We start from the raw sequence: 25,023 nt of genomic DNA on the forward strand, positions 1-25,023 counted from the left end.
CTAAATTTTGATAAGAGACAATATCAACTAATGTTCATGTTTAACCCTCTCCTATCCAGAACTAAGAACACACTTGCTATCTTATCACCTTTTATTTCGTAATTGTTTTTTTCCGAAAATTGAGTGATGTGATGAACATCCGAAACTCTTTGCCTAATGTGGCTACATATTAACACTGCAACCCAGAACATGTCCATAAAGCTTTATGTAACACTAAAAGCACATGTTCCTGATTGAAGTTTTTATATCACACCATCCTCCATTATTTACACCGATGTTATGACGTTCTCACTCAAATTGTTATGAACCGCGGTTGGTTCTGTTATTGAGTGGCTAATACAATGGCGCACATCTAAACAAGACTTTTGCTATCTCATTAGCTTGGTTTATGGATATATAGTTATTTATTTGGGTTACCATTTCATAATGGAGCATATAATGATAGATCTGTGTGAAGCTCAGTTCAATTTTGTTCCAAAAATAGTTTGGCATTCCCTGTGGATTTAACGTTCACTTTTCTGCATATTTTGATGTATGATGATCTCACATCTTGCTGTTTTAGGAAAGTATATTTTCTTTATATAAGTATTCTGGATTTGTACATATTTTAGAGGAAATTTTCATGCAATGTTTGCATTTTATTGATGTTTTCTGCAAAGTTGCAGGAAGGTGGTAGTGTATATGAATTAAAATGTTATTCTTGATTACATAGTGATTTCTGGAAAAAAAATAGATTTGGACAGAATAGGAACTTTTAATTTTGTGCGTTATATAGTTTTAAACACTTTTGTGGATAGCAACCAAATATGTAATGGCATTTTTGGGAGTATAAATTCTTGATATTGTGTATTGAGGTCTATATAAATCTGGTTACTTTGCGTTATTGTTTTTAAGTCCCTATTTGTACGTAAACCTCCACTTTAATGTGAGTTTTATGTAAAAACATACGTTATCAAGGCATTTTCAATGTACTTTTTGCTTAATAATTTGTGTTTGTCACGAAGTTACATGAGGACGGCCCGGGCTGTCAACTGTTAATTAAGGCAAATGCATTGCCTAGTTGTCTGCTTTATAAAATATACAGGATTTACAGGTTCCTTTCTCTTTAATTTGTTTTATTGCTATATTTTGCAGGTTGTGACTGTCTTAAAATTTCTAGCTGAAAACCAGATATTTAGTTTTTTCAATATTAGTGATATTATGATAATTTATTCATGTGAACATATCAATATGAGAAATTTGTGAACTCTACACATGTCCATCTATTACATTTAGGAGATGTGAAGGTAAATATTTTCTGTTTGGAGCACATTTATTGCCAAAGTAAAATTATAAGTATTTTTTTATAAAGTGTTTCAGTTTGAATCAAAATTGCATGAAAGCGCATATGTTTATAAAATATTTACTGCCATTTTGAAAATGGGGCAAGTGTCTTTTTTGTGGACATCAGTATAGGGGAATGTGACTTACCTCATCACAATACCATCACAGTAGCCAATATAGTCACATGGCCCCAATAGTAGCCAAGATTATAACATTTCCCTAACTGTAGCCAATATAGTAACAATGGTCATAGTAGGGCCAATAAAGTCTTGCATTTGATCATAGTGGGGAAGAAGGGAGAACATGGCAGGCTCTGTTGTAAGCACAGGCATAGCAAAATGGAGCCAATATAGTCACAGTGAACCCACAATAGCATATATAGTCACAGGGCCCTAACAGTAGCCAATATATTAACAGTGCCTCCACAGTAGCCAATAATATAAAAATGTTCCCACTGTCGCCAATACAGTAACTGTGTCCCCCACAAAAGCTAACAATAATATTGGTCATGCTGTAGTCTGTTTATTGACAATGGCCCCAACAGTAGCCAATGTAGTAAAAATGGTCATTCTGCAGTCAATATAGTAACAGTAGCCAATAGTCACAGTGGTCCTGATAGTCCATAGTTAGTGATTTTAGTGGAGATAAGGAAAAAACAAAATCTCTAGGCTCTGTTGTGGACATTGGAATAGGGGGATGTGGCCAATGTAATTACAGGTCCCCCACAGCAGACAACATAGTCACAGGGCCCCTAACAGTAGCCAATATAGTAACATTGCCCCCGCTGTAGCTAATATAGTAACTGTGCCCCCCACAGTAGTCAATATGGTAACAATGATTATACCATAGTGAATACAGTAACAGTGCCCCCACAGTTGCCCATAGTCTGTCATTTCAGTGTGGACAAATGGAAAACAAAATGACCAGGCTCTGTCAGGGGCATAGGGTAATAGCATGTAAACGGTGAAAGATTCTGGATGCAGTTGCTATGTTGGTAAATAAACATGTGATACAGCTGCCTGTAAAGTATAGGTTTAGGAGTTAGCTAATGGAACTTGACTATAGCTGTAGTGTATTCCTGTGGAGCAGAATAAAGCAGATAGTAGTTACCTAATCAGTATTGCTCTACTAGAACTAGTTTAAGCTGCAAATGGGGGCCCCCCTGAGCTGCCTGATTGCCCTTTTTTACAATCTGGCCCTGATGGCACGTGACGACTAAAGCAAAGAAAGCAAACTGTGTTATTGATCGACAACAGGGCAGTGCTGGAGATAAAGGTTGTTTCATTAGAAAATAATTCTTATGTTTATCAATGCTACTTTTCTTCAACTAACTTTTAAACTCAAAATTACCTTTAATGATTATTAACTGAAATTAGGAGTAATAAACATTATAAAATAGTCAGAATGCAGTACATAATGTACATCTAATAATCCACAAAATAATTTACTTATTTCAATGACAACAAAATTAGAGTTTTCTACAATGCCTTCTTAGCCAGTTGTTTAGTGAAGGCATGTATGCAGCCCAATCTATGTCTGTTTTGCGCTTTTGTGCCCCATATTGTATATAATGGGGTGGAGAACGGCATAAAAATTTTTAACCATGCAATTCTATTTCACGAATCGTAAACAGTTTCTCAAAGTCGGAAAATTTAGATTAATGATTGTGCTTGATACCGTTTTTATCCATGATGTACATTTTTTGTTTAATAAAGCTAAACAAAAAATATTTATAAAAGAAAAACCGTTAGTATATAAATTCTAAATACCTGATTAATGTTGGGAGGTAAGTCATTATTTGTAGAATCAATAGCTGCTGCTGCATCATCAGTGTCTATGAGATTGTCTGTGGGGACGTTCTGCACTGGCTTCAGATAAGCAATTTCATTCTGCTTGGAGTCCAGAGTCACACACACATCATATGAGAATGGGAAAGGTAAACTTGTATCACTGATCTCAGAGGGACATCCCAGGGTGAACTGAGGATACACGTTCCTACTATATGCTCCAAGAGTAGTTGGGGTGCTGGACTTTCTACATTTGAAGATGATTGTGATGATAACAGTTATAATGAATAAACAAGAAATCAGTCCTATGGATACGACCAGATAGAAAGTTACATGAGAAGTTTTATCTGAATTCGTTGGTTGTCGTTTTATCTCTGGAACAACTTGTTGGAAATTCTCTGCCACAACTATATTCAATGTAACTGTAGATGACAGAGATGGGACTCCATTATCCTTTACCAAAACCACAAGTTTTTGCCTTAAATTCTCCACATCTTGAAGTTCCCTTATAATCTTTATTTCCCCAGTATGTTGTCCAATTCCAAATAATGTTGGATCAGGAACTTGTAGTAAGTGATAGGAGAGCCAGGCATTGTGTCCAGAGTCAGCGTCCACTGCAATCACTTTGGTGACTAGATAACCTTTCTCAGCAGAGTGTGGAATAAACTCAAATAATGCCGATCCCTCAGTGTCTGGTGATGGGTAGAGAATCTTAGGAGCATTATCATTCTTATCAATGATACATATCCTCACTGTGACATTACTGCTTAGAGGAGGAGATCCACTGTCTTTAGCCATCACCTGGAACTGGAATTCTCGCAACTGTTCATAGTCAAAGGATCTCTGGGCATAGAGAACCCCAGTCATTGAGTTTATGGAAACATATGATGACACTGGGATATTATCTATGTTACTGCTCACAATGCTATAAGTAATTTTTCCATTATCCCATTCATCAAAATCTGAAGCAAGAATATTCTGTACAGAAGTCCCGGGCTGATTATTCTCCATAATGTAGACAATGTAGTTTATTTTCTCAAATACTGGAGCGTTGTCATTCACATCTGAAATAGTCAACTGAATGGATTTATTGGTAGACAGTGGAGGAGATCCATTATCCATACACTGAAGAGTAACATTATATAGAGATTTCCTTTCTCGGTCCATGATGACTGCAGTCACAAGTTTATAGTAGTTGCTGGATGATGGTAATAGCTGAAAATCTCCTATGTCTATAATCTGACAAATAACTTCACCATTTATTCCTGAATCTAAGTCACGGACATTAATAATTGCTATGACGGTACCAGGAGGAGAATCTTCTGTAATTGTTGTGGTAAGAGTGGTGACTGTTATATCAGGAGCATTATCATTCATATCAATCACTTGTATGGACACCTTACAATGTGTAACATAGCCACCTCCATCTTTAGCTTCAATAGTCATTTCATAGCTATCAGATGCTTCATAGTCTAAAGTCCCTATTATCTTTATGTCACCTTTTAGAGAATCTATAGAAAATATCTCATTTGCATTTTCAGGAATATGGCTAAAGGAATAAGATATTAATCCATTTGTACCTTCATCCTTATCAGTTGCATTTAAGTGAACTACAAGAGAACCAATGGGCATATTTTCTGGTATTTTAAAATGATTTATCACCTGATTGAAAGTTGGAAAGTTGTCATTAACATCTTGCACAGTGATCTTTACTATGGCAGTGCCGGTTTTAGGAGGTTTACCCCCATCAGATGCTATTAAAATGATATCATAGAAACTCTGTGTTTCTCTGTCTAAGGATTTTTCAAGAATAATTTCTGGGTATTTAAATCCATCCTTGGTGTGTTGTTCACGAAGTCTAAAGTAATCATTATTACTAAGAGAATAACTTTGTATCGAATTTGTGCCTATGTCTTGATCCTGTGCATTTCCCAAAGGGAAAAAGACTCCTGGAGCAGAGGACTCACTGATACTTATTTCAATATTGTTTTTAGAAAATTTTGGTGAATTGTCATTTACATCCTGGATTTCAATGGAGATTGTATAAAAATTTAAAGGCTTTTCAATCACAGCTTCTAGGTTTATGAAGCAGCTCAGTTTAGCCCCACATAAAGCTTCTCTGTCGATTCTATCTGTTACAATCAAATCTCCATTTTCCAAATGCATGCCCAAATATTGCTTTGTATCATGAGAAACAATCTGGAATTTTCTAATCACAAGATCCATAACATTTAATCCAAGGTCCTTTGCCACATTCCCAACAACAGATCCTTTTTTCAGTTCTTCAGGTATTGAATATTGTAACTGGCCAGAGACATTCTTAAAGTAAAATATCGATAAGGAGAAAAATACTTGCCATATCACTGTCCTATGTGTCCCTGTGGATCCTTTGTGCTGTTTCATTCTTAGAATGTAAATTCTGCTTTCAGAAAATTCTGACAAAAATTCAGTTATAAGTTTCCAAAGGCTCCTATTGGTCAGCAGGTATCAATAAAACACGGTTCAATTTTTACTGAAAAAAACATTTAAAATTCCAAAGGATTCTTAAAAACAAGGTTAGAAGACAGCAAACTGCAGGATGTAGTGAGGAGTCAGATCAGGATTTTCTAGAGATCTGTGCTGCACGGCTGCATTACCTTTATCATTCAGCTCGAAATAAAATAGTACAGTCTAATGGCGCCACTCAGAGTCTAAACTCAGGTACTGCAAGTAACTGGCGCAATTCAGTGTCTGTTTTAATCCAAATATTATATACAATAATAGTAATCTTTATTTTATTATTATCATTTATTGTTAACATTCCTTCAGTTATTGTATTTAATGAATTCAAGTCTCAGACTTTTTATGTGTAATCATTATTTATAACTAGTTGTAATTATCTTTATGAACTTTATAACAAAGAACAAAATATGAAACTGTACTATTAGTGCAGTTAAATATTGCTACATTCTTTTTTTATTACACAAACTCAAAAGAGATGGCATACTTTTTATTCAAATAGTATTTTGTTCCATAAAGAGAGAGTTTCAACTATTTTCTGTTTGACCATAACAACATGTTTTTCCATCCTTGCACTCCTTATCGGATTGCTATGAACATATAAGAGTGTGAATGCCTCTATTTTTCCTAAAGTTCAGCTTCAAGGTCTTCTCTCTAAAGGCACCTTCTTGATTGTCAGATTTTTTTCTGCCCCTGTGCTGTCGTCTAAGTTAACTATGATGCAGCACCAGAGTATTGTAAATGCAGCTAGCGACCTAACATTTCTGTCTGCTAGGAGGAGAGTATGATATTCCTTCTCACTGTATTCACATATAAAAATGGAGCATATGTGTTTATCCTTATGTTTTCTCTCTATTATCATAACTGTGTATTTTGTAATTCTCAATAGGTGTGGTAGGAATTATCCAGTTACAGAGAACCAGTGTACTACAGACAGAGGCATTTGTTCAGATACAGAAAGCGAGGCACTTCTGAGCACATGACATAATTGACAAGATGAGTGTCAAGAATCTTTCCACGAACAGCACAACCACAACCAGGCCTGGTGCAAGCTGTCTAAGACTGGGTAAGTGGTCGCGAACTGACCCTGAAACGTCCCTGCATACTAGAGCCCTGCCTACAGCAGATAAACTATAATGCTAAGGTTGAACCCACTATCAGAAACCTACTAATGGACCCTGAGACACCCTGCTAGGTGAAAAGGAAAACTTCCTTAGTCTAGAAGCTGCTGGATGGTAGAGTAGACACCAGAGTACAAAAAGGGTAGACAAAATAATGAGGGACAAACAACAGAAAATATACTGACAAGCTAAGTCAGACCAAATCCAAGATTGCAGTGCACAAAATAATATATTGAGAAAAGGGTCGAATTAACGTAACAGAGGTGGGATACACAGAATAGCAATTCAAAGCACTAGCAATAGACAAGAGTAAAAGGATTGTAATAACCAGCAACCTGAAAAAGAGTATGAAATATAAATTGTAGCAAAGGTAATATTATTATTAGTCACTGCACCTATGAGTTATCTGCTCCTATTGGGCCCTTAGTTGCTTTAGGTAAGCTGTAATAAGGCTTTCCATTGGTCACAGTATTTTATGTAAAATGCACCATTGACATCTTTATTATTTAATAAAGATGTTCCTAGACCATCAGTTTAATATTTTCTTTTATTGATTAGTTTGTGAGGTAAATATCATGGTGGTGCATGTTCTCTCCAGCTGGACTTATGCAAACTAGCTAGCACTTTTGGTGAGACACAATACTGCATGCTACCCATCACAAAACCTTTAGAAAAACCTACAAAGTATAACCAAGGACCAACAATTCAAAAGACTGCTGTCTCCACATGTTGTTTCTAAGTTGGTTGAAAAAAGAAACTCACATTACACTATGGGGAAAAAACGGTTAAGATAAAGAAACTGATATAGAAGTGTCAAAACAAGACTAGAGTTTGACTAGACACTCTTATGCTGCACCAGATTTATCACTGTGTTTGATGCTGGATGATAAATTTACCATAGTTTAGTCACACGCCTCCTGAGGAAGCAATAGGCTAAACGTGCGTCGGGGCGAGGGGCAGACAACAGCCATAGCAAGAAGGTAATAATCTGTATACCATTTACTATAGAAAGAGATGTTCTTTGTCTGATGCACTATTAAAAATGTGACACCGGCTTGCAACAGAGAGGGGCTGCTAAAGTCTCCCCTATTATCTTGGGATCATTTTAATTTTTGTACAAACGAGTTAATGTCTGTATTTGTTTTAATATATATGAAATAAAAAGTAAAAATGTTTTTAAACACATCACTTTTGAGTTCCCCTTCTTGTAGGGTATTTAAATTTACCATAGTTGTCTGGTTGTACTTTTCACCTGCTATTAAGTGGCTAAACTTAGACCTGAATACCCAAAATTCGGATGTATTTGCATAATTCTTGGCACATAAACTTATTCCTTTAGATCTCTGCCCCTTTGCAAAAGCCACACCACTTTGATGAACAAGTCCTAAAAGCATCTAGCAACTGTGTAAAACCTCTAATAAATGTGGCACATGGATCTGAGATCAATATATCTTCCCCATTGTGTCTAAGGTGGTTATTGTGTTGTACAGATTTGATAGAGAACCTTATAATAAAGGCTCTGTAACTAGTTATAATTATTCATTTTCAGATGAAATAGCTTAAAATATTTACATAAAAATGCAATAGACAATGTTCTTATAAGGTCTTTTCTAAAAATAATATTTCTTCCATCATGCAGACCAGGTACTTAAGGACATTTATCACCAAATGAAGGATTGTAAACCGAGTACACCAACATACTGCAGTGTGTGTGCCCCCTCTGGCAGGATCTTCCCTTCTTTTAGCTTCTTATGCACCGTTTTTTTTTTTTTTTAAAGGGCTTTTACAATTATGCAAATGAGCCTGAGGGGCTCCAGGTTACATGGAAGTTAATTGAGTCTGAAGCCCCTCAGGCTCATTATAAATAATTAATTATAATTTTTCAAGCCCTTTTTTCAAAACCATAGCATAAGAAGCTAAAATAACAGTGGAACCTGACAGAGGGGGGGGGGGGGGCATACCAGTATGTCTGTATGTTTGGTTTACAATCCGTGATCTGGTGATAGATATCCTTTAAATTAGAATAGGCTCTATTGTAGGGCTTCTAGAACAGAATCCACTTTGGAACATACTCCAGTCTCTAAACACAAAACTATTTGAAGTCCTTTAAAGAAAGGGGGATCTCTTTAGATTGGGGGGTCTGTAAGTTACAGTACATGGTAAGATGATTCTTTCATTTTGGTATAAAATATTATATGTAAATTTGCATTGTAACAGTTATATAAATTATAACTATACAATGCAGGGGGTACATAACATTATGGCATGTGATGACTAAAACAAAGAAACCAAACTGTGGTTTTGATTAAAAGTGCCGGAGATAAAGGTTGTTTAGCTAGAAGATACAAAATTCTGCTCCCCTTCAACTCCACTGTTTGTCGAAGAAGCAGCAGGGAGACAAGATTCGGAGGGACTCTAGTGACACACACGGAGCCATTCCACTTAATTTAAATAATACACTTTCTAAGTAAAGTAGCACAGTTCTTAATAGTTTTAACCCACTGTTGGTTAATAGTTCATAATGTATTGATAGATTCACCTTAAAGACCACAAGAATTAATGGTGATATAAAAATAAAATAAATAAAATTTTACATTTGATATAAATTCTCAATACCTGATCAATGTTGGGAGGTAAGTCATTACTTGTAGAACCATTTGCTGCTGTTGTATCTTCAGTGTCTATGAGATTGTCTGTGGGGACGTTCTGCGCTGGCTTCAGATAAGCAATTTCATTCTGCTTGGAGTCCAGAGTCACACACACATCATATGAGAATGGGAAAGGTAAACTTGTATCACTGATCTCAGAGGGACATCCCAGGGTGAACTGAGGATACACATTCCTACTATATGCTCCAAGAGTAGTTGGGGTGCTGGACTTTCTACATTTGAAGATAATTGTTATGATAACAGTTATGATGAATAAACAGGAAATCAGACCTATGGATACAACCAGATAGAAAGTTACATGAGAAGTTTTATCTGAATTAGTCGGTTGTCTTTTTATCTCTGGTACAACTTGTTGGAAATTCTCTGCCACAACTATATTCAGTGTAACTGTAGATGACAGAGATGGGACTCCATTATCCTTCACCAGAACCACAAGTTTTTGTCTTAAATTCTCCACATCTTGAAGATCCCTTATATTCTTTATTTCTCCAGTATATTGTCCAATTCCAAATAATGTTGGATCAGGAACTTGCAGTAAGTGATAGGAGAGCCAGGCATTGTGTCCAGAGTCAGCGTCCACTGCAATCACTTTGGTGACTAGATAACCTTTCTCAGCAGAGTGAGGAATAAACTCAAATAATGCCGATCCCTCGGTGTCTGGTGATGGGTAGAGAATCTTAGGAGCATTATCATTCTTATCAATGATACATATCCTCACTGTGACATTACTGCTAAGAGGAGGAGATCCACTGTCTTTAGCCATCACCTGGAACTGGAATTCCCGCAACTGTTCATAGTCAAAGGATCTCTGGGCATAGAGAACCCCAGTCATTGAGTTTATGGAAACATATGATGACACTGGGATATTATCTATGTTACTGCTTACAATGCTGTAAGTAATTTTTCCATTATGCCCTTCATCAGTATCTGAAGCAAGAATATTCTGTACAGAAGTCCCGGGCTGATTATTCTCCATAATGTACACAATATAGTTCATCTTCTCAAAAACTGGAGCGTTGTCATTCACATCTGAAATAGTCAGCTGAATGGATTTATTGGTAGATAGTGGGGGAGATCCATTATCCATACATTGAACTGTTACATTATATAAAGATTTCCTTTCTCGGTCCATGATGACTGCAGTTACAAGTTTATAGTAGTTACTGGATGATGGTAATAGCTGAAAATCCTTTTGGTCTAAGATGTGACAAATTATTTCTCCATTTATACCCGAATCCAAATCATGGACATTAATTATTGCTATGACTGTTCCAGGAGGAGAATCTTCTGGAATTGTTGTGGCAAGAGTGGTGACTGTTATATCTGGAGCATTATCATTCACATCAATCACTTGTATGGACACCTTACAATGTGAAACATGACCTCCATAATCTTTTGCTTTAACAGTCATTTCATAGTCAGCTGATGTTTCATAGTCTAAAGTCCCAATTATCTTTATGTCACCTTTCACAGAATCTATAGAGAATATTTGATTTGCAATTTTAGAAATTTGGCTAAAAGAATAAGATATCAATCCATTAGTACCTTCATCTTCATCAGTTGCATTTAACTGCACCACTAGCGATCCAATAGGAGAATTCTCAGGTAATCTTATCTGATATGTGTCTTTCATAAATGCTGGAAAGTTGTCATTAACATCTTGTACAGTGATCCTTATTATGGCAGTGCCGGTTTTGGAAGGTTTACCCCCGTCAGAGGCAGTTAAAGTTAAGTCATAAAAACTCAGCTTTTCTCTGTCTAATAGTTTTTCCAGTATAATTTCTGGATATTTGATCCCATCCTTACTAGTTCTTTCTCCAATATTAAAGTATTCATTACTAGTGAGGGTATAACGCTGTATAGAATTTGTGCCTATGTCCGGATCTTCAGCATTGTCTAATGGAAAATGTACTACAGGTAGAACAGACTCACTGATACTTATATTGTAATATTTGTTAGAAAATGTAGGTGCATTATCATTCACATCCTGGATTTCTATAGTGATTGTGTAAAATGTCAATGGATTTTCAGTCACAGCTTCTAGGTTTATAAAGCAGCTCAGTTTTGCCCCACATAAAGCTTCTCTGTCGATTCTCTCTGATACAATTAAATCTCCATTGTTCAGATGAATGTTGAAATACTGCTTTGTAGCATGAGAAACAATCTGGAATTTTCTAAACACAAGATCCTTAACATTCAACCCAAGGTCTTTTGCCACATTCCCAACTACAGATCCCTTTTTCAGTTCTTCTGGTATTGAGTATTGTAATTGCCCTGAAATATTCTTTATATAAAAAGAAGAGAAACAGAATAATACTTGCCATATCATTGTCCATTGTATTCCCATGTATCCTGTGTGTTGATTCATTGCTAGAAATATTAATTCCTCTTTAAACGATTCATAAGGAAGCAGAATTATAAGATCTTAAATGATTCTTGAAAAGAAGCATGTACTAAAGAGTGAATGCAATGATTTCTGTGCTGTAAGGCTGCAGTTAGTCCTCTCCCTCAGCTCAGAAATAAAATACAACAGTCTAATGGCGCCACTCAGAGTCCAAACTGAGGTGCTGCAGGTTACCTGTCAAAATCAGCTTCTGTTATTTATCAATATAGTATAGTAGTTATAATCAAATAGTAAACAATATTCAGTGTATGCTAATCATTATTCATAACTGCAAGTGATTTGCTTTAAGTATTTTAGTGTCAGACCCGGTAAGTATTTGGTATGTAATATGTTATGTATGTGGCATGGATGTAGTATGTATGTTCTAAAAACAATAATAATAAAAAGTGCCATCAGATATTTATTTCAAAATAGTTGAATAGTTAAATTTGAATTTGAATAAAGTAGAAGAAATTGGTATAAAATGGTAACCTACTGTTTTAAGTAAGCATTATAGATGCCGTGTTTTTAGACATGAAGTTTGTACTATAATCGGCAAAGCAAGGATGACAAGTGTGTGCATGTAGCTTTTTTCGTGTTTCATCAAAATTAGATATTTATAGATCTAACACTACATATTACATGACTGGCTTAAAGGACACCTGTCATCAGGTGTCTGTCACTAATTGTGTCACCACCTATTGGAGCAGCTCACAAGGATTCCACCCCAGGCTTCATCTAGTCAATGCATACATTAATCATTGTTATATAATCTTTTCTTTATTATGTAAATGAGGCTAGTCACATGGTCAGAGGCAGTGATGTCACCCCTGTTACCCCTCCCCTCTCCTCCCCTGCTCATGTCTGTGTGTCATGTATAGTACAGCATTGTTAGTGTCTGTGCTTTACCTGCTGTGTTCTATCATACACATGTGTGAGACCCAGACATCAGCTTCAGAAGTATATGACATGCTCTGCTGTACACATGTGTGAGACACAGACATCAGCTACACAAGTATCTGACATGTTCTGCCATACACATGTGAGAAACCCAGACATCAGCTTCACAAGTATCTGAAATGTTATGCTATACACATATGAAAGACACAGACATCAGTTACACAAGTGCCTGATATGTTCTCTCATACACATATGAAAGACACAGACATCAGCTACACAAGTACCTGACATGTTTTGCTATACACATGTAAGAGACACAGACATCAGCTACACAAGTGCCTGACGTGTTCTGTTATACACATGTGAGAGAAAAAGACATCAGCTACACAAGTACCTTCCATGCTGTGTTCTCCTATACATATGCATGACACAGACATCAGCTACACAAGTGCCTGACATTTTCTGCTATACATATGTGTGAGACACAGACATCAGTTACACAAGTACCTGACATATTCTGCTATACACATATGATAGACACAGACATCAGATACACAAGTACCTGACATGTTCTGCTATACACATGTGTGAGACACAGACATCCGCTACACAAGTATATGACATGTTCTGCTATACATATTTGTGAGACACAGACATCAGCTACACAAGTACCTGACATGTTCTGCTATAAACATGTGTGAGACACAGACATCCGCTACACAAGTATATGACATGTTCTGCTATACATATTTGTGAGACACAGACATCAGCTACACAAGTACCTGACATGTTCTGCTATACACATGGCTGCATCCAGTGTTGCATACTCACACAGGCTGCAAGGGGTGTGGCCTCCAGCACCAGAAAGCACATGGAAGAGCCAGCACCAGCATTATTATATAGACTGTCAGTCAAGCACTGGGGGTGTGGCTGTGCCTCCCACTCATGAATAAGCTGATACAGCTGAATATGACAATGATTCATTGGACATCTCACAGGTCATTTGCATACAGCTTTAGTACCTAATTGCTTAATTTTAAAGGCATGTAGAGGGACAATAAAGGGATAGGGGCAATGCTTTCTAATGGCAGTTTATGAATATATATTAAGTTTTGGAGGTTAATTTGCCTGACGGATTCTCTTTAACCCAATTTGATAGCTCAGTCTGTAATATCAATATTAAAGAGATCACATATTGCCAATTGTGCATGGCCATTTAAAAACATAGCAGAAGGTAAGTATTATGCTGACTCTTGTGACTTCTAGCAAAATGTATAAAGGAAGAATCGGTGCACTTTGTGAGACATACCACATATATAAAGACAAATGTTTGTACAAAACAACTTTACATTACTAGCGTCTAATATATAACTGCTAATAACAGCTAGGATCAACAGTTCTAAAAAGGCTGTCCTGTTGCATATAACAGTAACCATAGTATTACAGTATCTTCTACTTTGTACACTGTTATTCTCCAGAGATTGTGTTATGCTATATGCATATTGAAGAGACCTGCATAATCTTAAAAGCTTGCAATTGTCATCAACCTTCTTAGTTATTCAACATCTTAGTTAGTCTGACTTTAGTTAGTCAATAGAACAAATTTTCACACAGGATTCATTTTTATCCATAAAACCTACCCAACAGACACCCCTGATTTCTTTTTGAACATCTACTAATAAATCACCTTTAATTTTTCTTTAGTTATTTAAAACTAAGGCTACAAAAACTGTAAAAATGGCAATTGGTTTACACTCAGACAAAGAAGTTGAAAATGATGATTTTTTTAAGATGAAGCCATAATCAACTTAACTAAAAAAAAGTTCCAACTAAAACTAAATTTATAATAACCAAAGGGAAAAAAAACTGAGGGTGCTAGGTGTAAATAATTTGGGGGTTTATTGGATACATTTCATTTTGGTTGGCTCTGGATATAATTCAGGAATGCTGGATATAATTTATTTAAGGGATCCTAATGAGCTTCCCAAAATTTCTGTCCCTGCCTGCCTGGCGTGCTAAACTTCAGGAGGAAACTGGGTGATGGTCTCTACCCTGGTTATATACACAGAATAGAAAAAAAAAGATAAAGAGAAGAATAATGAGGTCAGACAATCCATGTCAAAATCAAGATGAAGGTGAGGTACAAAATCGTAAGTGAAATATTCAAAAGGTAGAAGCAAGGGTCAGAATCAGGGCATGTCGGGGTCATGTTAACTGTGCCGCTTTATGCCAAAAAGATCTTTGTCAATCCATTTAACAACACAAGTAATACATGAACTGTTAAAGCACAGGGGTAAATTACTTTATGTGTCAGAATCTTCATGTCCGCAATTATGCGTCTGAAAATCAATCCTGCAACTATGCAGAAGAACATCAAGGCAAATCAGTTCCAGCAACAACAAGAAGTAAAGCCCATTATCCTGACATATATCTAATTTATAGATAATGAAGACGAGACAGATGAGACTTTTGTGGCCTTGTACAGTTATATTTACACTATACTGCAATTGGCCCCCTGGATACATAGGATGCAGAGACCTCTCAATTGTTATTGATTTATGTTACTATCATTGTATATGTGGCTAGATAAGGAAGACAATTAAGAACCACTTTATGGTTTTTAGTTAGTCAATAGGATATTGATTCAATGTCCAGAAACACATCTGCATTAAGGATATACTTGGGTATAATGAGGTGGGGAGCATGGCTAGCAGGGGGGAAAAAATGTGAATGCATGGACCCAATGGGGCAGATTTATCAAGCTGTCTGAAAGTCAGAATATTTCTAGTTGCCCATGGCAACCAATCACAGCTCTCCTTTGAAATATTCATGAGCACTGGTAAAATGAAAACTGAGCTGCAATTGGTTGCCATGGGCGACTAGAAATATTCTGACTTTCAGACACTTGATAAATCTGCCCCAATGTATTTACTATCGTCACTGCCAAAAATGGGTGGAGGCTATAGTTAAAATCTTTATCAGGACAGACCTGGTGTTTACAGTTCTGAACTAGCGGAGATCCCATCTGGCTGGAGCCTCTTAGTAGGCCCGAGATGTTGTGTGCCAGCAGACGGGGTATTTAAAACACCAATCTTAATAAATTGCCCCTATAATGTCACATTCTATGATTAAGCTTGACAGAATGTCATTCCACATACTTATTCTTTAATACAGTACCTCTGTAAATGGATGTGAGTTTTTAACTTAGCATATGAGTAATCATACACTTCATCTGTAATGATTTGGAAGTTTAAAAATGAAAGTTATGTTTTATATCCTATGGTTTTTGTTTAGTATAAGGGCCTCCTTTATCTGATAAATATTAAGCATAGTAAGAAGGCTCTTTGATGTAAATTGTGCTTTAGTTTGGAAAAACTGTGTTGGTGACCTCACCGTTGCCAATTATGTTTTAAAAAGTTTGTGAAAAGAGAGTAAAAGCTTAACAGAGAACAATTTAAAATACTTATTACTACAACAACAATTGTTTGACTTTTTATCTAAATACCTGATTAATGTTGGGAGGTAAGTCATTATTCAAAGATTCATTTGCAGCTGTTGTATCATCAGTGTCTATGAGATTGTCTGTGGGGACGTTCTGCACTGGCTTCAGATAAGCAATTTCATTCTGCTTGGAGTCCAGAGTCACACACACATCATATGAGAATGGGAAAGGTAAACTTGTATCACTGATCTCAGAAGGACATCCCAGGGTGAACTGAGGATACACATTCCTACTATAAGCTCCAAGAGTAGTTGGGGTGCTGGATTTTCTACATTTGAAGATGATTGTGATGATAACAGTTATGATGAATAAACAGGAAATCAGTCCTATGGATACAACCAGATAGAAAGTTACATGAGAAGTTTTATCTGAATTAGTCGGTTGTCTTTTTATCTCTGGAACAACTTGTTGGAAATTCTCTGCCACAACTAAATTCAGTGTAACTGTAGATGACAGAGATGGGACTCCATTATCCTTCACCAGAACCACAAGTTTTTGCCTTAAGTTCTCCACATCTTGAAGATCCCTTATAATCTTTATTTCCCCAGTATGTTGTCCAATTCCAAATAATGTTGGATCAGGAACTTGCAGTAAGTGATAGGAGAGCCAGGCATTGTGTCCAGAGTCAGCGTCCACTGCAATCACTTTGGTGACTACATAACCTTTCTCAGCAGAGTGAGGAATAAACTCAAATAATGCCGATCCCTCAGTGTCTGGTGATGGGTAGAGAATCTTAGGAGCATTATCATTCTTATCAATGATACATATCCTCACTGTGACATTACTGCTTAGAGGAGGAGATCCACTGTCTTTAGCCATCACCTGGAACTGGAATTCCCGCAACTGTTCATAGTCAAAGGATCTCTGGGCATAGAGAACCCCAGTCATTGAGTTTATGGAAACATATGATGACACTGGGATATTATCTATATTACTGCTCAAAATGCTGTAAGTAATTTTTCCATTTTCCCCTTCATCAAGATCTGAAGCAAGAATATTCTGCACAGAAGTCCCAGGCTGATTATTTTCTATTATGTAGACAATGTAGTTCATCTTCTCAAAAACTGGAGCGTTGTCATTCACATCTGAAACAGTCAACTGAATGGATTTATTTGTAGACAGTGGGGGAGATCCATTATCCATGCATTGAATAGCTATATGATATAGAGAATTCTTTTCTCTGTCCATGATGACTGAAGTTACAAGTTTATAGTAGTTGCTGGCTGATGGTAATAGCTGAAAATCCTTTTGTTCTGTGATATGACAAATAACTTCTCCATTTATTCCAGAATCTAAATCACGGATATTTATTATTGCTATGACAGTACCAGGTGGAGAATCTTCTGAAATTGTTGTGGCAAGAGTGGTGACTGTTATATCCGGAGCATTATCATTCATATCAATCACTTGTATGGACACCTTACAGTGTGTAACATAGCCACCTCCATCTTTAGCTTCAACGGTCATTTCATAGCTACTTGATGTTTCATAGTCTAAAGTTTCTTTTATCCTTATGTCACCTTTTATTGAATCTATAGAAAATATTTGATTTGCATTTTTAGGGATATGGCTAAAAGAATAAGAAATCAATCCATTTGTACCTTCATCTTCATCAGTTGCATTTAACTGGATCACTAGAGAACCAATCAGAGAATTCTCAGGTAATCTTATCTGATATGTATCTTTCATAAATGCTGGAAAGTTGTCATTAACATCTTGCACAGTGATCTTTATTATGGCAGTGCCAGTTTTAGGAGGTTTACCCCCATCAGAGGCAGTTAAAATTAACTCAAATAAACTCTGCTTTTCTCTGTCCAGAGACTTCTCGAGCACAATTTCTGGATATTTGATCCCATCTTTAGTCGTCCTTTCTCCAATATTAAAGTATTCACTACTAGTAAGAGAATAACTTTGTATAGAATTGGTTCCCTGATCTGGATCTTCTGCATTTCCTAAGGGAAAATGTACTCCAGGCAGTGCAGATTCAGTAATTCCTATTTCAAAATATTTTTTTGAAAATGTAGGTGCATTATCATTCACATCCAGGATTTCTATGGAAATTGTGAAAAACGTTAATGGATTTTCAATCACAGCTTGAAGGGTCAAGTCACAGCTGACTTTATCCCCACATAAAGCTTCTCTGTCAATTCTGTCTGAAACAATTAAATCTCCATTTTCTATGTGAATGCTGAAATATTGCTTTGTGTCATAAGAAACAATCTGGAATTTTCTAAATACAAGATCTTTAACATTCAATCCAAGGTCTTTTGCCACATTCCCAACTACAGATCCCTTTTTCAGTTCTTCAGGTATTGAGTATTGTAATTGGCCTAAGTTATTCCTGATAAACAATGACACAAAACAAAAGAATACTTGCCATATCCTTGTCCATTGTTTTCTTCTGTGGTTTGTGGTATCCTTCATTATCAGAAGCAAAGTTCCTGTCTCTAAATCCTTTCTACAGAATTGTAAGATTCCAAAGGACTTTTGAGAAGCAGGTAAGAGTAACCAAACTGCAGGGTGAACCAAAGACAAAATGCAGGATTTTCTAGAGCTCTGTGCTGTGAGGCTGCATTAGTTTCCTTATTAAGCTACAAAATAAAATACTACAGTCTAATGGCGGCACTCAGAGTCCAAACTGAGGTACTGCAAGTACCTGACTCAACTCATGTTCTGTTATTAACAAAATAAACATTTCTTATTTATATTATTTTTTATAGTTATTTAAAGTTAAAGTTAATCTCCTCACATTTACAGTTTGATGCTCGAGTTGTTCTAACCACAATCAGTTCTCCATAAAGCCTCATTATTTTAACCCCAATAAGTAAAATGATTTTAATGAAATCACAGAATTGATTGTGTTTGGATTTTTGTGTTGCAAAAAAAAATTAAAACACATCTTATTGCAAGCACATTCGTTGTCAGCGTAACATTGACTGCATCTGAAACTTTATAAATCAACCATTTTCTACGAGCTGGTAATTGAATTTAAAACCAATTTCCAGATGTTTAATATTGAGCCCCTAGTCACATCATAGGTCATTATATATGATCAATGGGAACTGACATTCTCTGACTAACTTGCTTTGCAATAATACAGAGACCAGAGCTAGAAAAGGTTATTTTTCACAAACCTACTGACTAAAAAATCGGACACCGCAAGAGTGTCCTGACAAAACTCTTTTCCGTAGATGCTTATATTTGTGGTTGCACTTGAAGAACTCCTTCACTCGAACTCCTTCACCCTTGAATAATCTACACTGTGGAGTTGCCTATATTTTCTACCTAGTGGAATTGGGCGATTTACACGATTGGAACATTTAAGTGTATGAACAATCCACATAGAGGTGTGAACATAGGAGTGTTCTTTGTCTGCCACTACCCTGGATTAGGAATTGTTTCCTACCTTTCTTGTTTGATTTTCCACCTGTGCAGCGAGTGAAGGAGTTCTTCTAGAAAAGGTTATTGTAGTTCTTTGTTAAAGGGATATTCCCACAAAGACAAGATTCTTATGTATACTCAGGATAACAAAAGAATACATTCTCTATTTCACTGTTACAAACAAAAATACAGCATTTGCAGATATAATTCCAACCTGTCTCTAGAAGTCCTAGTGTTTACAATTTTGGTTGTCCCCGGATCCAACAGTAAATCTTCTGACTATGGTCGGACTCTTCTAGAATCAATCTAGTTATTTTTTATGCTGTGGTATACTGTTAAAACTCAGAAAACTGCATGATGATTATTATAATAGTCCTAGATATATGTCCCTTTTTTATAATAATTATAAATATAATAATAAATTTATAATACATTATAAATAATAAATAAAGTATTTACTTTGAAAAGAGTTTGCAATGCACTACCACTACCACAATTGACAAAAAGCTGTCCATACCTGATGGCTTTACAAACCCTAGCTGTAAGGGACAAATAGGAGACTTTTCTTCCCGTGTCTAGAGCAAAACGCAAAGACAAGACAAGAAGATACAAGCAAATAAGATGAATCAGCAGGGCTAAGTTGGGACCAAGAGCACAAACACAGTACAATATCACAAGAGCAGAGCTTTGTCAAAACACAAGCCTAGAGTCAGAATGCATGGAGAAAGTGAATAAAAGAAACATCTGGAGCTTGCTCAAATACCTCTACAGCAAGCACCCTCACAAGAGTGGATATCAGCACTCTCACCCCAAATAGTGATTAAGGAAGATCTGGACAAAACAAGGAGGAAGGGGGTGATATGACTAGAGAGAGATCAAGTTGATAAAATTGGGTTAACTATAGATGAACCAGAGCCAGAACCACCAACATTTATCTCAAGTGTCTGAGAGAAGAACGGTTCAACCCATCAGAGTTCTGATTGGTTTCCATGGACAACTAGAACAGTATTACCTAAGAAACTTCTGATAAATCTTACAGATAAGCTCATCCTCAGCCTCTGGCAGCTTTCACACTGATGTGTGCCTGGTGGCACTCTGGTGGAGCGCTGCCCAACCCTCTGCTCTCTATAAGAAACAGTTCCACATGGGCGCTCTGACAACTGAAGATAGATCCTACTCTACCCTATTTTGCTGCAATGGCACGGTATGGTGAGTACATCTTGCGCTAATCATACAGCGTCTGGGCGTCTATGGGGACATATATCCAGCTGCAAACTTGAGGCCGGATATACAGCCCCATGACGGTAATCTGAATGCAGCCTTACTCCACAGACAGAGGATGATGGCGACACAGATTTGTCACAGACATGTCCAACATTGTATGATTTTAACAAGTAGTGATGTAGAGTAGTTACACTGTTAGAGGTTGAAGTTGGAAAACACTTCATTTTCTTATGAACTTTGTTTTTACATCACTGAGATAAAAATAACATGTTCATTATTTATTCTTTGTGTCAGTATTATCATGTACTGAGAAAGCATATTTTTATAATTATGTTTTTACACTTTTAAAAATTAATATGAAAAATAAGTAATACATATTGTTTATATCACCACAATCTAAAAGCCTTAATCCATTTTTCGCTTGGAGCTTTAATTTTCGTTGATACCTTTTTTGCATTTGGGTGAACTTGGTGAAATAGCAAAAAGCATTAAAGACTTGGATGCCGTATGTCTGTATTGAAATAATGTTTTATGTTTTTCAAAACCAAGCCTACTAAAGAATAACATTTTTCCTTGGTCTACTTTATTAAATATTATTATAATTTGCACTGGACATTAGATTTCCATATAGAACGACAGGACCATAATCTGTTGACGTTTTACATTGAGAAAATTAGCTGTATGTACACTTTTATTTCTAATTCAATTTCATAAAATTGATGTAATCATTTAATGAAAAAAATAATATTTCTATGTATAAAATAGCATAGTTTTTGTTTTAGGATCACTGATTCTTTAAAAAGAAAAAAGCATAAAAGACAAAAAAGGCCAATTAAGCATGTCTTAAAAATAAAAAACTCTTCTCCCACCCTTGTGCAAACATATGCTGACCCTGTACTGCAACCAAATCTCTATTAGCTCTTATCTGCATGAGGGGAGGGGAAGGAGAAAGTTAAGTTGTAAGAGCAGTGTGCAGATAATGATGATGACTCCATGACTCAATGCAGTTTGTTAGGAGCCAGATAACTTTTATCAAGTTTTAAAAGTGACTGAATGCAGTAATGTTAATCATAAAAGCACATAGGGAATGATTATTAAACAGACTACAGAAACCTGCCATTAGGTGAAAATTTGATTTGATAGATCCTCACTTATAGAAAAAAATAAGGAGGAGTTTACTTCATCTACTGAGTCAAGAATCTGGCATAATATTAGCATAAATGCTAGTTAACAGTAAACAAAAGCTGTTTCAGTGCAGTAATATAATTAAACATATAATGAATAGTTGCTAGTCAAGTTTATGTATGAGATTACCATCATTCTATAGATAGTCGTCTTGGTTGCCTCAAGTTCAAAGCTGTAGTGAATAGGGAGATATAAAGCGTTAAATTCAAAAGATCAAAACAATGTTACCCTTTTGCTCATTTCAAACTCTACCTAAGGTTAATTGTCGTTTAGTGGGATAAAAGAAGCTGATAAGATCCATTAAAATTGATTAACTTAAAAGACTAAATATCATTAGGCAAATATTATATATACATTTTTTCTTAACACGTTATTAAATTGTTGCTAGATACCTGGTCAGTGTTGTTGGCAGGCAAGTTTGCAGAATCATTTACTACTGCTGTATCTTCGGTGTCTATGAGATTGTCTGTGGGGACGTTCTGCACTGGTTTCAGATAAGCAATTTCATTCTGCTTTGAGTCCAGAGTCACACACACATCATATGAGAATGGGAAAGGTAAACTTGTATCACTGATCTCAGAGGGACATCCCAGGGTGAACTGAGGATACACGTTCCTACTATATGCTCCAAGAGTAGTTGGGGTGCTGGACTTTCTACACTTGACGATGATTGTGATGATAACAGTTATGATGAATAAACAAGAAATCAGACCTATGGATACGACCAGATAGAAAGTTACATGAGAAGTTTTATCTGAATTAGTCGGTTGTCTTTTTATCTCTGGTACAACTTGTTGGAAATTCTCTGCCACAACTATATTCAGTGTAACTGTAGATGACAGAGATGGGACTCCATTATCCTTCACCAGAACCACAAGTTTTTGCCTTAAATTCTCCACATCTTGAAGATCTCTTATAATCTTTATTTCCCCAGTATGTTGTCCAATTCCAAATAATGTTGGATCAGGAACTTGTAGTAAGTGATAGGAGAGCCAGGCATTGTGTCCAGAGTCAGCATCCACTGCAATCACTTTGGTGACTAGATAACCTTTCTCAGCAGAGTGAGGAATAAACTCAAATAATGCCGATCCCTCAGTGTCTGGTGATGGGTAGAGAATCTTAGGAGCATTATCATTCTTATCAATGATACATATCCTCACTGTGACATTACTGCTTAGAGGAGGAGATCCACTGTCTTTAGCCATCACCTGGAACTGGAATTCCCGTAACTGTTCATAGTCAAAGGATCTCTGGGCATAGAGAACCCCAGTCATTGAGTTTATGGAAACATATGATGACACTGGAATATTATCTATGTTACTGCTTACAATGCTATAAGTAATTTTCCCATTTTCGTCTTCATCAATATCTGATGCAAGAATATTCTGTACAGAAGTCCCAGGCTGATTATTCTCCATAATGTAGACAATGTAGTTCTTCTTTTCAAAAACTGGAGCATTGTCATTCACATCTGAAATAGTCAACTGAATGGATTTATCAGTAGACAGTGGGGGAGATCCATTATCCATACACTGAACTGTTACATTGTATATAGATTTTCTTTCTCGGTCCATGATGACTGCAGTTACAAGTTTATAGTAGTTGCTGGATGATGGTAATAGCTGAAAATCCTTTATATCTGAGATCTGACAAGCAACTTCTCCATTTATCCCAGAATCAAGGTCATGAACATTAATAATTGCAATGACAGTACCAGGAGGAGAATCTTCTGGAATTATTGCGGCAAGAGTGGTGACTGTTATATCCGGAGCATTATCATTCACATCAATCACTTGTATGAACACCTTACAGTGTGTAACATAGCCACCTCCATCTTTAGCTTCTACTGTTATTTCATAGTTATCTGAAGTTTCGTAGTCTAAACTTCCAATTATTGATATTTCCCCTTTTGTTGATTCTATGGAAAATAATTGATCTGCATTGTTAGATATGCGGCTAAATGAATATGAGATGAATCCATTTGTACCTTCATCTTCATCAGTTGCATTTAACTGGATCACTAGAGAACCAATCAGAGAATTCTCAGGTAATCTTATGTGATATGTATCTTTCATAAATTCTGGAATGTTGTCATTAAAATCTTGCACAGTGATCCTTATTATGGCAGTGCCAGTTTTAGAAGGTTTACCCCCATCAGAGGCAGTTAAAATGAACTCATGGAAACTCTTCTTTTCTCTATCTAAAGATTGCTCCAGTATAATTTCTGGATATTTGATCCCTTCCTTACTGCTTTTTACATCAAGAGTAAACCATTCATTACTACTAAGAGAATAACTTTGTATGGAATTTGTCCCGAGATCTGGATCTTCTGCATTGCCTAATGGAAAATGTATTCCAGGTAGAGCAGATTCACTGATGCTTATATTGTAATATTTCTTGGAAAATACTGGTGCATTATCATTAATATCCTGGATTTCTATGGAGATTGTGTAAAAGTTCAAAGGATTTTCAATCACAGCTTCTAGGTTGATAAAACAGCTCAGTTTTGCCCCACATAATGATTCTCTATCAATTTTTTCCGATGCAATTAAATCTCCATTTTCTAAGTTTACACTGAAGTATTGCTTTGTCACACGAGAAACAATCTGAAATTTTCTAATCACAAGTTCTTTAACATTGATTTCAAGATCTTTTGCCACATTCCCAACTACAGATCCCTTTTTTAGTTCTTCCGGTATTGAGTATTGTAATTGCCCTGACATATTCTTGATATAAAATGAATAGAAACAGAATAATACTTGCCATATCATTGTCCATTGTGTCCTGGAGTATATTGTGTGATGTTTCATTGTTAAAAATGAAATGTCTTCTATGAATAAATCCGAAGTGATGTGATTTAATAATTCCAAAAGATTCTTAAAAGAGGAGATGAGAATAAAGCAACCTGCAGGGTGAACTGAAGGCAGAATGCAGGATTTTCTAGAGATCTGTGTTGTCTGGCTGCAATACTTTCCTCATTCAGCTACAAAATAAAATACCACAGTCTAATGGCGGCACTCAGAGTCCAAACTGAGGTACTGCAAGTAAC

The 25,023-nt window shown here is 36.2% G+C and overlaps 1 protein-coding gene across 18 annotated transcripts in view; it reads right to left on the reverse strand.

Moving 5' to 3' along the window:
• LOC140126346 (protocadherin gamma-C5-like) overlaps nt 1-25,023 on the reverse strand; it is a 431,655-nt gene that overhangs the window by 279,020 nt on the left and 127,612 nt on the right. The window contains exon 1 of one of the 18 annotated variants that reach the window (XM_072145706.1): nt 22,367-24,869. The exons of 14 other annotated variants lie outside the window; for them this stretch is intronic. In XM_072145706.1, the coding sequence (XP_072001807.1) occupies nt 22,367-24,784 (2,418 nt within the window). In that variant the 5' untranslated portion in view covers nt 24,785-24,869. Of the gene's footprint in view, nt 1-3,092; nt 5,709-9,346; nt 11,817-16,187; nt 18,666-22,366; nt 24,870-25,023 lie in introns of those variants that run through there. 3 more of the 18 variants (XM_072145704.1, XM_072145700.1, XM_072145703.1) reach the window with 3 other exon arrangements.

The sequence above is a fragment of the Engystomops pustulosus genome, chromosome 4 (assembly GCF_040894005.1).
Source record: "Engystomops pustulosus chromosome 4, aEngPut4.maternal, whole genome shotgun sequence".
Lineage (NCBI taxonomy): Eukaryota > Metazoa > Chordata > Amphibia > Anura > Leptodactylidae > Engystomops > Engystomops pustulosus.